This window comes from Heteronotia binoei, chromosome 2 (assembly GCF_032191835.1).
Source record: "Heteronotia binoei isolate CCM8104 ecotype False Entrance Well chromosome 2, APGP_CSIRO_Hbin_v1, whole genome shotgun sequence".
In the NCBI taxonomy this organism is placed as follows: domain Eukaryota; kingdom Metazoa; phylum Chordata; class Lepidosauria; order Squamata; family Gekkonidae; genus Heteronotia; species Heteronotia binoei.
Genome location: NC_083224.1, coordinates 21,279,641 through 21,293,883, shown reverse-complemented (window position 1 = coordinate 21,293,883; position 14,243 = coordinate 21,279,641). Strand labels below are relative to the sequence as shown.

General features: G+C 49.0%; 1 protein-coding gene across 1 annotated transcript in view; it reads right to left on the bottom strand.

Annotated features, from left to right (window-relative positions):
- Positions 1-956: 956 nt before the first annotated feature.
- LOC132566014 (DEP domain-containing mTOR-interacting protein-like) overlaps positions 957-14,243 on the bottom strand; it is a 50,299-nt gene continuing 37,012 nt past the window's right edge. Inside the window, exon 9 of the mRNA XM_060230662.1 lies at positions 957-1,416. Within this exon, the coding sequence (XP_060086645.1) occupies positions 1,291-1,416 (126 nt within the window). The 3' untranslated portion in view covers positions 957-1,290. The remainder of the gene's footprint in view (positions 1,417-14,243) is intronic.

The following is a 14,243-nucleotide window of genomic DNA, read 5'->3' as shown; positions in this document are numbered from 1 at the left end:
TTTGGTGGGAGACAAGGGCCATTCAGAGAGAAGGGCGGGGTATAAATCTGCAGTCTTCTTCTTCTTCTTGAACTCGAACCACTACACCACACTGTCAAGAGCCAGTGTGGAACAAAAAACAGAGAATGGAAGTACAAGCACGGAAGAACAGTGAAGCCAAATCCTTCTATAATCAGAAAGGAGAGCTCACATTCCAAAAAAGTGAACCCCTTTAGATAATTCTCCTAGGATATGGAGCAACAGAACTGCTCCAAAAAGTCTGCGTGGAAAGCAGAATGAATGCATGCAAAGAAGGGAGGGATTTTCTATTGATCCATTGGGCTAACAGCAAGCTGTAAAGAAAGCATAATATTTGGTCACAGGAAGGCAGACAAAATGGACTCTTCCACATTCCTATTTTTGCCACTTTTATGTCCTTATAGCTTCTTTCCCCTCCCTTTTCTGCACATATTTGGCTCCCTCTCGTGGTCTTTTTGATATTACATTGATGCACGTCCAAAACCTGCAGTTTAAATCTGCAGGCAGCAATGCTGGATAGACGACAATGTGATATCAAATCGACCACTAGAGGGAGCAAAACAAATGCAGAACTGTTGCCTCCCCAAAGCAACACTAACAGACATGTGGTGAAAATGAGAATGCAGAACTGGGGAGGGATGGTGGCTCAGTGGTAGAGCATCTGCTTGGTAAGCAGAGAGTCCCAGGTTCAATCCCAGGCATCTCCAACTAAAAAGGTCCAGGCAAATAGGCATGAAAAACTTTAGCTTGAGACCCTGGAGAGCCGCTGCCAGTCTGAGTAGACAATACCGACTTTGATGGACCGAGGGTCTGATTCAGTATAAGGCATCTTCGTATGTTCAGAAGAAACCAATGACCCTGAATTCTCTTCTGATTTCTGGGAAGAATGTAATGCTTTTCTCTGGCAATTTTTGTGGAAAGTGTTATGGGTAATATTCTCATGAACATGCCCTTAAGATTTATTCTTGATAAGTACTCTTAAAAAAAAAAAAAAGGAATCTGTGTTCCTCTTTTAACTCCACATCTCCATAGGGAAACATACTCCTGGTGTTTCCATCTTCAGAAAAAATCCATCTCTAAAATCAGTGGAATTGACTCCTAATTAATCAAAAAGCTCCCAAGGGAAAACAAAACCCCTTGCTTCTTTCTGTCTTCAGAAGAAGTAGTTTTCAAAGCGGATCCTCCACAGTTAATGAAACAGTTGTCTAATCTAAGAAAAATAAAGGCGAGTTCAGGGAAGCGGGGAAATATGCATGTGCGGTTTCCCCCTGTTCATTCAACGGGTTCCATTATTTCCATCACAAGAGTCCGTGGTCCAGTCATGATGAGGCTGCTGATGGTCTGGTAGTCCAAATGTAAAACATAGATCCCATTCACAGAGTACACAAACTGGCATACCTACAAGGAGGAAAAGGAGGAGAAATTACTTCTTGAGTTCCACTAAATGTTACCTGAAGGCAGAGCTCTTGGGGTAGAAAAAGCCCAGCAGGAACTCATTTGCATTTTAGGCCACACACCCCTGATGTCACCATTGTTTCACACAGGGCTCTTTTGGTAGGAAAAGCCCAGCAGGAACTCATTTGCATATTAGGCCACACACCCCTGATGTCACCATTGTTTCACACAGGGCTCTTTTGGTAGGAAAAGCCCAGCAGGAACTCATTTGCATGTTAGACCACACCCCCTGGTGTCATCATTGTTTCACACAGCGCTTTTGGGGTAGGAAAAGCCCAGCAGGGATTCATTTGCATATTAGGCCTCACCCCCTGACATCAAGCCAGCCGGAACTGCGTTCCTGCTCAAAGAAAGCCTTGCCTGAAGGGATATCTAAAGTGAAACATAGGGGAGAATGTCAAAAAGGGTTGCCAGCCTCCAGGCGGCGGCTGGAGATTTCTTGAGATTACGACTGCATTCCAGATGACAGAGATCAATTCAGTTCCCCTGGAGAAAATGGCTGCTTTGGAGGGTGGACTCTACAGAATTACAGAGGTCTCCCCCTCCCCCAAATCCTGCAGATATTTCCCACCCCTAGACTGTTTGGCTGAGGACAGCAACAGGATTCTGGCTGGAACCCCCTCCCCTCCTCCTCCCCTCCCCTCCGTCCCCTTCCAGCTATAGAATCATAGAAGATGAAGATGATACTGGATTTATATCCCGCCCTCCACTCCGAAGAGTCTCAGAGCGGCTCACAATCTCCTTTCCCTTCCTCCCCCACAACAGACACCCTGTGAGGTAGATGAAGATATTGGATTTATATCCCGCCCTCCACTCCGAAGAGTCTCAGAGCGGCTCACAATCTCCTTTACCTTCCTCCCCCACAACAGACACCCTGTGAGGTAAATGAAGATATTGGATTTATATCCCGCCCTCCACTCCGAAGAGTCTCAGAGCGGCTCACAATCTCCTTTACCTTCCTCCCCCACAACAGACACCCTGTGAGGTAGATGAAGATATTGGATTTATATCCCACCCTCCACTCCGAAGAGTCTCAGAGCGGCTCACAATCTCCTTTCCCTTCCTCCCCCACAACAGACACCCTGTGAGGTAAATGAAGATATTGGATTTATATCCCGCCCTCCACTCCGAAGAGTCTCAGAGCGGCTCACAATCTCCTTTACCTTCCTCCCCCACAACAGACACCCTGTGAGGTAGATGAAGATATTGGATTTATATCCCGCCCTCCACTCCGAAGAGTCTCAGAGCGGCTCACAATCTCCTTTCCCTTCCTCCCCCACAACAGACACCCTGTGAGGTAGATGAAGATATTGGATTTATATCCCGCCCTCCACTCCGAAGAGTCTCAGAGCGGCTCACAATCTCCTTTCCCTTCCTCCCCCCACAACAGACACCCTGTGAGGTAGATGAAGATATTGGATTTATATCCCGCCCTCCACTCCGAAGAGTCTCAGAGCGGCTCACAATCTCCTTTACCTTCCTCCCCCACAACAGACACCCTGTGAGGTAGATGAAGATATTGGATTTATATCCCGCCCTCCACTCCGAAGAGTCTCAGAGCGGCTCACAATCTCCTTTCCCTTCCTCCCCCACAACAGACACCCTGTGAGGTAGATGAAGATATTGGATTTATATCCCGCCCTCCACTCCGAAGAGTCTCAGAGCGGCTCACAATCTCCTTTGTCTTCCTCCCCCACAACAGACACCCTGTGAGGTAGATGAAGATATTGGATTTATATCCCGCCCTCCACTCCGAAGAGTCTCAGAGCGGCTCACAATCTCCTTTCCCTTCCTCCCCCACAACAGACACCCTGTGAGGTAGATGAAGATATTGGATTTATATCCCGCCCTCCACTCCGAAGAGTCTCAGAGCGGCTCACAATCTCCTTTACCTTCCTCCCCCACAACAGACACCCTGTGAGGTAGATGAAGATATTGGATTTATATCCCGCCCTCCACTCCGAAGAGTCTCAGAGCGGCTCACAATCTCCTTTACCTTCCTCCCCCACAACAGACACCCAGTGAGGTGGGTGGGGCTGGAGAGGGCTCTCACAGCAGCTGCCCTTTCAAGGACAACCTCTGCCAGAGCTATAGCTGACCCAAGGCCATGCCAGCAGGTGCAAGTGGAGGAGTGGGGAATCAAACCCGGTTCTCCCAGATAAGAGTCCGCACACTTAACCACTACACCAAACTGGAGTTGGAAGGGAACTTCAGGGTCATCGAGTCCTACCCCCTGTACGATGCAGGGAAATCACAAGTTCACAGAATCAGCATTGCTGTCAGATGGCCATCTAGTCTCTGTTTAAAAACCTCCAAGGAAGGGGAGCCCACCACCTTCCGAGGAAGCCTGTTCCACTGATGAAACTCACAAATACCTCCCCCTAAATTCACAGGATCTTCATTGTTGTCAGATGGCCATCTAGCCTCTATTTAAAAACCTCCAAGGAAGGAGAGCCCACCACCTCCCGAGGAAGCCTGTTCCACGGAGGAATGCTTTAACTGTCAGGAAGTTCTTCCGAATGTTTAGCCGAAAACTCTTTTGATTTAATTTCAACCAGTTGGTTCTCTGTTTCCAGCTATGTTTCTCCTATTTATAGGAAGCAGTGACTCAGTTGAGAATCTGATAACACCATCTGCGAATTGTTTTTATTGAGGGTATCTAATTGTTGGAATTGTTTTCATCTAATGTTAATGTTTAACTTGTTTAACTGTGGAATTGTTTTTATCTTGATGTAATTTATGACTGCTTTACATCGCTCAGAGCCCTGAATATTCCGGGGTGGAGCTATTCGCAAACCAAAATGATAAAATTATTACATATGGATTAGGTTAGAGGCATTTTTTTTCATTTAAAATTTTTATTGAGAACACCAACATAATAAAATATAATACATATGAAGCTGCCTTCTACTGAATCAGACCCCTGGTCCATCAAAGTCAGTATTGTCTACTCAGACTGGCAGCGGCTCTCCTGGGTCTCAAGCTGAGGTTTTTCACACCAACTTGCCTGGACCCTTTTTTGGAGACGCCGGGGATTGAACCTGGGACCTTCCGCTTCCCAAGCAGATGCTCTACCACTGAGCCACCGTCCCTCCCCAATACGGCATAACATATGATTGATTGATTGATTGATTTTATTCCATTTTTAGCCCACCCTTCCTGTAGAACAGGCTCGGGGCGGGTTACATCATAAAAACAGTCAACAGGAAAAACAGTAAAAGACCAATTTAAAAAATATATATAAAATCTAAGATTTCAAAGACTAAGATGAAGGAAGGGTCAACAGCATGGCCAACCTTGTCCTGACTTCATCTATAGGCTTAGAAGGCAGGTTTAAGCCTTTATGTACTTTGCCCTATGCAAGAATGCTGAGGGCCTCGGAATGTGCTGCCCTTTCACCTCCTTCCTGGAATACACATCGGGGGTAACAAGCTAAGGTAAACATCGGTCTCATTATTCTGCACGTGTACAGAGGAATGTAGAAGGATAAAGCAATGCAGCCACTGTCTCAGAAGGACAGACAGACTGGACAGACTGGCGCGATGAACATCAACCCTGAGTTGTGTGACATTCCTACACTAAGATGCCAGAATTCTGCCTCACAGATGTGACCCGTTGTCCAGGTCTAGCAGATCTTGTAGCTCTGGGATGGAGTGAGGGGGGAAGGCCGGTAACAAGTGACGCCCACTGCCTCAGCTGAAAGCCTGGCGAAAGAGCTCTGTTTTGCAGGCCCTGCAGAATCGAAGCAGATCCCGCAGATCCCTGCAGAATTGGAGCAGATCTTTAGAATTACCTGATTATAAATAATCAAGTAATTCTAAAGCAAGAAAAACAGCTCTACAAAGGCAAACAAGTACGAGAGGATATTGGGGAGGGACGGTGGGCTCAGTGGTAGAGCATCTGCTTGGGGAGCAGAAGGTCCCAGGTTCAATCCCTGGCATCTCCAAAAAAGGGTCCAGGCAAATAGGTGTGAAAAACCTCAGCTTGAGACCCTGGAGAGCCGCTGCCAGTCTGAGAAGACAATACTGACTTTGATGGACCAAAGTTCTGATTCAGTATAAGGCAGCTTCATATGTTCATATGTTCATGATATACTACATGAAATTTAAGTGTTTAAAGACTTACTATACGCTCAGTCTAAAGTAGATCATTGACGTATATAATGGATTAGATCAGGGGTCCTCAACCTACGGTCCGTGGGCCAGATGTGGCCCGCTGAGGACGTTTATGCGGCCCGCCGGGTTATGGCAAAATCAGACCGGAAGTGACGTTCGACCTAAACTTGCGTTAGCAACGCACACTTCCGGCACTGGGCTGAGGCGGCGGAGACAGAGTGTGAGGTGATACCGAGGTGAGGTGAGTTCCCAGGCCAGGGTGTGTGGTGTGGGGAAGGGAGAGAGATGCAGAAGATGGAGAACTGACGGCCTGCGGCCTTGTACAGTAACGGCAGTCCGGCCCTCCAACAGTCTGAGGGACAGTGAACTGGCCCCCTATTTAAAAAGGTTGAGGACCCCTGGATTAGATGGTAAAAACTCATTATCCATTCAATACGAAATAACAGGAAACCAAGGTTAGAGGCATTTCACCCGAATCACTTTCATACTTGGAAAGCCAGTGTAGTGTAGGAGATAAATTGTTGGACTAGGATCCTGGGAGACTTTTACCATGGAAGTTCGCTGGGGGGACTTTGGGCCTGCCACAAATTCTCAGCCTAATCTACCTTGCAGGGGGGTTGTTGTTGTTGTTGTGAGGAAATGGAGAAAGGACGAATGATATCCCAAGCCACTTGTGGAGGAAGAAGGATATAAATAAATAAATGCATACTTCCCTTGGAAACACCATCCAATTTCACCTACGAGGAAACTAGAGGCCAAAGCTTTTTTGGTAGCAGGAACTCCTTTGCATATTAGGCCACACCCCCTGATGTAGCCAATCCTCCTGGAGCTCACAGTAGGCCCCGTACAAAGAGCCCTGTAAGCTCTTGTCGGATTGGCTATATCAGGGGTGTGTGGCCTAATATGCAAAGGAGTTCCTGGTAAAAGAAAAAAACCCTATTAGAGGCAAACTTGGAAGCCTTTACCTATAGCAGTTTCTTTCGGGGAGTTACAAAAATTTTATAGTTAGAAATATCTCAAGAGGGCCATGCATCTCAAGCAAAGGGGGATCAGCTCTTGAAGTCACCAGGAAAGTTCCCAGCATGCCGCTGCCAGACATAGCCTCCCTCCCACCACCTGTATGGCTACCAACCTCCAGGTGGGGCCTGGAGATCTCCTGAGATTACAACTCACCTCCAGACTGCAGAAAGCAATTCCTCTGGAGAAAAATGCTTCCACTTGAGTTTGGACTGTACAGCATTATTCTCCACTGAAGTACCTTCTTCTCCACACACCTGAGGTTCCACCCCCAAATCTACAGGAATTTCTTAACCCAGATTTGGCACCTCAACTCACTGGCCATATTCTGGCTGCTGGCACCTACCTGCTCCTCTCATGGCTTGAGAGCTGATGTGGTGTAGTGGCTAAGAGCATCTGAAGAACCAGGTTCAATTCCCCCCTTCTCCACATGCAGCCGGCTGGGTAACCTTGGACCAGTGACAGTTCTCAGGTCAGGCTCACCTTTCATGGCAGCCGCTTTGTGATTGTTCCCACCATCCTGGATAGAATTTCAAAAGTGACCACAGACCCAAAAAGGTTGGAGACCACTGAAGTAGTGCTGGCCACAGGAATAAAGAGCTTTAAAAAGAGATTAGATGTATTCGTGAAGGACAAGTCTATCGATGGCTACTAGTCATCATGGTTGAGGAGAACCTCCACATTCAGAGGCAGTAATCTTCTGAATCCCAGAGCCAGAATGCAACATCAGGGGAATGCCTCAGCCTCTATGTCCTGTTGCTGACCCTCCAAAGGAACTGGTTGGCTGCTGCGGGAGACAGGATGCTGGACTAGATGGACCACTGCTCTGATCCAGCAGGTCTCTTCTGATGTTCTCTTGAAGGACTTGGCCTCTGTGGCCTGTTGTTGGCCCTCCAGAGGAACTGGTTGGCCACTGTGGGAGACAGGATGCTGGACTAGATGGACCACTGGTCTGATCCAGCAGGGCTCTTCTGATGTTCTTATGAAGGCCTTGGCCTCTAAGCCCTGTTGTTGGCCCTCCAGAGGAACTGGTTGGCCACTGTGGGAGACAGGATGCTGGACCACATGGACCATTGGTTTGATCCAGCAGGGCTCTTCTGATGTTCTCTTGAAGGCCTCATCCTCTGTACTCTGCTGTTGGCCCTCCAGAGGAACTGGTTGGCCACTGTGGGAGACAGGATGCTGGACTAGATGGACCACTGGTCTGATCCAGCAGGGCTCTTCTGATGTTCTCTTGAAGGCCTCATCCTCTGTGCCCTGTTGTTGGCCCTCTAGAGGAACTGGCTGGCCACTGTGGGAGACAGGATGCTGGACTAGATGGACCACTGGTCTGATCCAGCAGGGCTCTTCTGATGTTCTCTTGAAGGCCTCATCCTCTGTGCCCTGTTGTTGGCCCTCCAGAGGAACTGGTTGGCCACTGTGGGAGACAGGATGCTGGACTAGATGGACCACTGGTCTGATCCAGCAGGTCTCTTCTGATGTTCTCTTGAAGGCCTCATCCTCTGTGCCCTGTTGTTGGCCCTCCAGAGGAACTGGTTGGCCACTGTGGGAGACAGGATGCTGGACTAGATGGACCACTGGTCTGATCCAGCAGGGCTCTTCTGATGTCCTCTTGAAGGCCTCATCCTCTGTGCCCTGTTGTTGGCCCTCCAGAGGAACTGGTTGGCCACTGTGGGAGACAGGATGCTGGACTAGATGGACCACTGGTCTGATCCAGCAGGGCTCTTCTGATGTTCTCTTGAAGGCCTCATCCTCTGTGCCCTGTTGTTGGCTCTCCAGAAGAACTGGTTGGCCATTGTGTGGGACAGGATTATAGACCACATGGACCACTGGTCTTATTCAACAGGGCTCTTCTGATGTTCTTATGAAGGCCTTAGCCTTTGTGTCCTTTTGCTGGATCTTCAGAGGAACTAGTTGGCCTCTGTGTGAGACCGGATGATGATGATGGAGGAGGAGGAGGAAATTGAATTTATACCCTACCCCTCACTACTCAGAGGGGCTTATACTCTCCTTTCCCTCCCCTTCCCTACAACAGACACCCTGTGTAGTAGGTGGGGCTAAGAGAGCTCTGATAGAAACTGCTCTTGAGAGGAATAGCCCTGTGAGAACTTGTGACAGATTGAAAGCCACATCAGCAGGTGCATGTGAAGGAGTGGGGAATCAAGCCCGATTCTCCCAGATAAGAGTCTGAACATTTAACCACTATAGCAAACTGACTAGATGGACCACTGGTCTGATCCAGCAGAGCTCTTCTGGTGTTCTCACCCATGAGGATCTGTTTAGATTCGGCTTTTCTTTTTCATCCAGTCCTGCCGCTTGCAGTTTTTCCCAGTTCCTTTTCCCCAAGCCCTCAAACCACATTCAGGCTGCATGCTAAATTAGTGGGCATAGAGGGGAAATCAGTTACGAACGCACTGGCCCTGCTTATTGGTGAGACCCAGTTTGGTGTAGTGGTTAAGTGTGCGGACTCTTATCTGGGAGAACCAGGTTTGATTCCCCACTCCTCCACTTGCACCTGCTAGCATGGCCTAGGGTCAGCCATAGCTCTGGCAGAGGTTGTCCTTGAAAGGGCAGCTGCTGTGAGAGCCCTCTCCAGCCCCACCCACCTCACAGGGTGTCTGTTGTGGGGGAGGAAGGTCAAGGAGATTGTGAGCCGCTCTGAGACTCTTCGGAGTGGAGGGCAGGATAGAAATCCAATATCTTTCTTTCTTATCTTTCATAAGAGCGTTCCAGACAGAGAGCCACTGTGCTGTGTTTTTGCCTGGGCTATTTCAGCTTCCTTGCCTGCCCCGGATCTCAGTGACATCAGAGGTTAATTTGGTACACGGAGTCATCACGGTGGCAGTCTCAGAACTATATGACCGATTTCACGCTATGCTTGTTCCAGGGTGGAGAGCCCTTTTGCTACCGGGGCTTCTCTCTATTTTCGCACAAGTTGCCCCGGAGCTGCGAGTTAGCTTGTGAGTTGGCTATTCCGCAGCAAGTGGAAACTGCTTGTCAGAGGATCTCGATTGCTGCGGGATAGCGGGGCACCAACTCACAGCTCCGGGGCAACTTGTGCGAAAACGGAGAGAAGCCCCGGTAGCAAAAGAGTTCTCCACCCCGGAACAAGCATAGTGTGAAATCAATCAATGTCTCTCACGTTTGGCCTGGAGCTGCCAACCTCCAGGTGGTGTTTGGAGAACACCTGGGATCACAGCTAGGCTTGCCAACCTCCAGGTGGGAACTGGAGGTCTCCTGCTATTACAGTTGATCCCCAGACAACCAAGATCAGTTCCCCTGGAGGAAAAGGTTGCTTTGGAGGGTAAAGACGATGGCACTGTGCCCTGCTGAAGTTCCTTCTCCTCCCGAAACCCCAGCTTCCTCAGGTTCCATGCCCAAAATCTCCAGGAATCTCCCAAACCAGAGCCAGCAACCCAGAGTTCAGGTCCCCCACAGGCAAAGTATTTTTTAACTAGGGTTTGTAGAATCTTTCGGGATCAAGTGCCGTGTTCTACTGGAGAAAGTTTTCCTTCCAGACGTTTCGTTCTCAGCTGCGGAGAACATCCTCATTCCAAGCATTACAAACCATTAGTGTGTGAGATCAATTGGTGCCTCCATAAACCAGCATTCAAACAGAGTTGCAAAGGAAGTTCCACATTACTATATTGCTAACTCCGTATTTATCAAATTTACATTTTAAGTTTCCTGAAGAGTAAATGAAAACCTATTGATCCTTAGTCTAATGCCAGTGTTTAAAATACTGATAAGGGATAGAATAAACACATTTATGCAATACATAAATCTTACAGGGATTTCCAGGGCCTTTTTTGTAGAAAAAGGCCAGCAGGAACTCATTTGCATATTAGGCCACACATCCTGATGTCACCATTGTTTCACACAGGGCTTTTCATGTAGAAAAAGGCCAGCAGGAACTCATTTACATATTAGGCCACACACCCTGATGTCACCATTGTTTCACACAGGGCTTTTCGTGTAGAAAAAAGCCAGTGGGAACTCATTTGCATATTAGGCCACATACCCTGACATCACCATTGTTTCACACAGGGCTTTTCATGTAGGAAAAGGCCAGCAGGAACTCATTTGCATATTAGGCCACACACCCTGACGTCACCATTGTTTCACACAGGGCTTTTCATGTAGAAAAAGGCCAGCAGGAACTCATTTGCATGAGTTCTACACCCCTTGGTGCCAAGCCAGTTGCAGCTGCATTCCTGTGTGTTCCTGCTAAAAAAAAGCCCTGGGTATTCCCTAGCCAGGAGTTGGCAACTCCAGAGTATAGAAGACATCTGAGAACAAACAAACCAGACAAGAATGAGATGAGGGAAATCATAGAATCATATAGTTGGAAGGGACCTCCAGTGTTGTCCAGTCCAACCCCCTGCACAATGCAGGAACTTCACAAACCCCTCCCCCCACACACAGCCCCAGTGGCACCTGCTCCACACCCAGAAGATGGCAGATAAATCAGACAAGAATGAGATGGGAAAAATCATAGAGCTGGAAGGGACGTCCAGGGTCATCTAGTCAGCATAGCATCTGGTACCTCTCCTCAAAATACCCCTCAAGTTTCAAAAGGATTGGACCAGGGGGTTCAATTCTATGAGCCCCCAAAAGAAGGTGCCCCTACCCTTCAGCATTTCCAATGGAGGGAAGGCATTTAAAAGGCGTGCGGTCCCTTTAAACATGACGGTCAGAACTGCCTTTGAAGTTCAGTTATGCTTGTCACACCGTTGCTTCTGGCTCCACCCCAATGTCTCCCGGCTCCACCCCCAAAGGCTCCCGGCTCCACCCCTAAAGCCCCCAGATATTTCATGAATTGGACTTGGCAACCCTACCTCCATCTTCTTTCTGTCAAAATCCTTAAAAGAACTTCTTAAAGCCGCTAGTTATTGCAATCATTTCCGAAAGCGACGCTAACGTCACATCTGTAGGAAGCACGCCTTTCTTCCGCTCGTTCCCCAAACTCCTGAGCAGCAAAGCCATCCGTCCCCCACCACCACCCTTCATTCCTAAAGAACTGATTGTCAGCTGGAAAGAGCGAAAACGGCTTAGTTTCAGTTCAGCGGTTTCAGGTGGCTGTCGCTCACCTTTCACGCTCGAGGAGACATCAAGAGGATTTGCTGGTTGAACTAAGCCACATGACTGCCAGCGCCCGGGGTCCTGCAGGTGCTACGAGTAAGCTGCACGACACTTCCAGCATCCCAATTCTGGCAGCTTTCCGACTGCCCAAAACGCACACCCCTTCCAAAATAGGTTAACAATCACAGCTCCATCCAGATAAATTGCTGGAGGGCAGAGAGAAGGTCTGAACTTCCTGAGAGCTCTGCCGGAACACGGCTCAATTAACGTCTTGGGCCCGAGCTGTTTTACCGGCTCCTCTCGCTGCCCCACCTGTTACAAAATATTCCTGTCACTTCCTGTTAGGATTGCTGGCGGGAAGAAGGGGGACAGGTGCAAAAGTGGGGGAGAAGGACAGAGAGCCAGGCAAGGTGCTGCTGGAGCATTGTAGCGGCGTACCTATTCTCAGGGGTCGTTTTGCAGAAAAATAGGTGGTGGCGCTCATTAGCATAAATTAGCATAGGCTGCCGCCACCCACCCACCCCCACCAGCCAAAAGCAACCCAATGCAAGAAAGGAGAGCCTTGGGCGAGCGAGGCCTGCTTGAACTGGCTAGAGATCCAGCCAGCCCAAGCAGGCCTCGCTCACCTGGGGCTCTCCTTGACTGCACCCCCCAGTCAAAAGGCCAGCAAGCCACCCTCCACCCAAAATCACATAAGAAGTGGAGAAAGGGTGAGGTGGGCTTCTCCAGGGGTTGATGAGGGCTGCTGGGGGCGTGGCAAAGCCCCTGGTGGCTGGTTGGCTACCCACTCTCCTAATCCAGGGATTGTTATGCAACTGCACCTACTATTCAATGGACAAGGTAGGTGGTTGGGGAGGAGGAGGGGGACCATCAGAAAGGTTCAGGAGCTGTGCTCCTGCTGAATTCAAGGCCTGCCTATTCTAATCTTTATTTACCTCATTTATTCCCTACCTTTCTATCCAGTTCCTAAACTCTGCTCACAACCTGAGTTCGATCCCAGCGAAAGCTGGTTCAGGTAGCCAACTCAAGGTTGACTCAGCCTTCCATCCTTCCGAGGTTGGTAAAATGAGTCCCCAGCTTGCTGGGGGGAAAGTGTAGAGGACTGAGGAAGGCAATGGCAAACCACCCTGTAAAAAGTCTGCAGTGAAAACGTGGTGAAAGCAAGGTCACCCCAGAGTCGGAAACGACTGGTGCTTGCACAGGGGACCTTTCCTTTTTCCTTCTATCCAGTGGGGACACAAGAATTCCAATCCTGCCTCTTCCTCCTACCCAGGGTTGCCAGATCTCTGTTAGAAAATACTGGAGACTTTGGGGGTGGATCTGGGAGAGGGCGGGGTTTGGGGAGGGGAGGGGCCTCAGCATGGTGCAATGCCCTAGAGTCCACCCTTCAAAGCAACCATTTTCACTGATCTCTGATCTCTGCCGGCTGGAGATCAGTTGTAAAAGTGGGAGATCTCCAGGCCCCACCTGGAGGCTGGCAACCCTACTCGTACCTGGGATTGTCCTTTTTAGGGATGAGTTAGACGTAAGAACATAAGAGAAGCCATGTTGGATCAGACCAATGGCCCATCCAGTCCAACACTCTGTGTCACACAGTGGCCAATATACATACACACACACACGCATATATACACACTGTGGCTAATAGCCATTGATGGACCTCTGCTCCATATTTTTAGCCAATCCCCTCTTAAAGCTGGCTATGCTTGTAGCCACCACCACCTCCTGTGGCAGTGAATTCCACATGTTAATCGCCCTTTGGAAAGAAGAAGAATAAGAAGATATTGGATTTATATCCTGCCCTCCACTCCGAAGAGTCTCACAGCGGCTCACAATCTCCTTTCTTTTCCTCCCCCACAACAGACACCCTGTGAGGTAGATGAAGATATTGGATTTATATCCCGCCCTCCACTCCGAAGAGTCTCACAGCAGCTCACAATCTCCTTTCCCTTCCTCCCCCACAACAGACACCCAGTGAGGTAGATGAATATATTGAATTTATATCCCGCCCTCCACTCCGAAGAGTCTCACAGCAGCTCACAATCTCCTTTACCTTCCTCCCCCACAACAGACACCCTGTGAGGTAGATGAAGATATTGGATTTATATCCCACCCTCCACTCCGAAGAGTCTCAGAGCGGCTCACAATCTCCTTTACCTTCCTCCCCCACAACAGATACCCTGTGAGGTGGGTGGGGATGGAGAGGGCTCTCACAGCAGCTGCCCTTTCAAGGACAACCTCTGCCAGAGCTATGGCTGACCCAAGGCCATGCCAGCAGGTGCAAGTGGAGGAGTGGGGAATCAAACCTGGTTTTCCCAGTTAAGAGTCCGCACACTTAATCACTACACCAAACTGGCTCTCCAGAAGTGGGGTGGCCAAACTTAATGTAAGAGCCACATAGAATAAGTTTCAGATGTTGGCAGGAGGGAAGGAGGAAGGAAGGAAGGAAGGAAAATAGGTGGGGGAAGGAGGAGGGAGTGAGTGGTTGAAAGAAAGCAACTTTAAATGCATTTTCCAAGCCACTGGCTGGCTTGGCTTGGAGAAGTGATTTCAAGA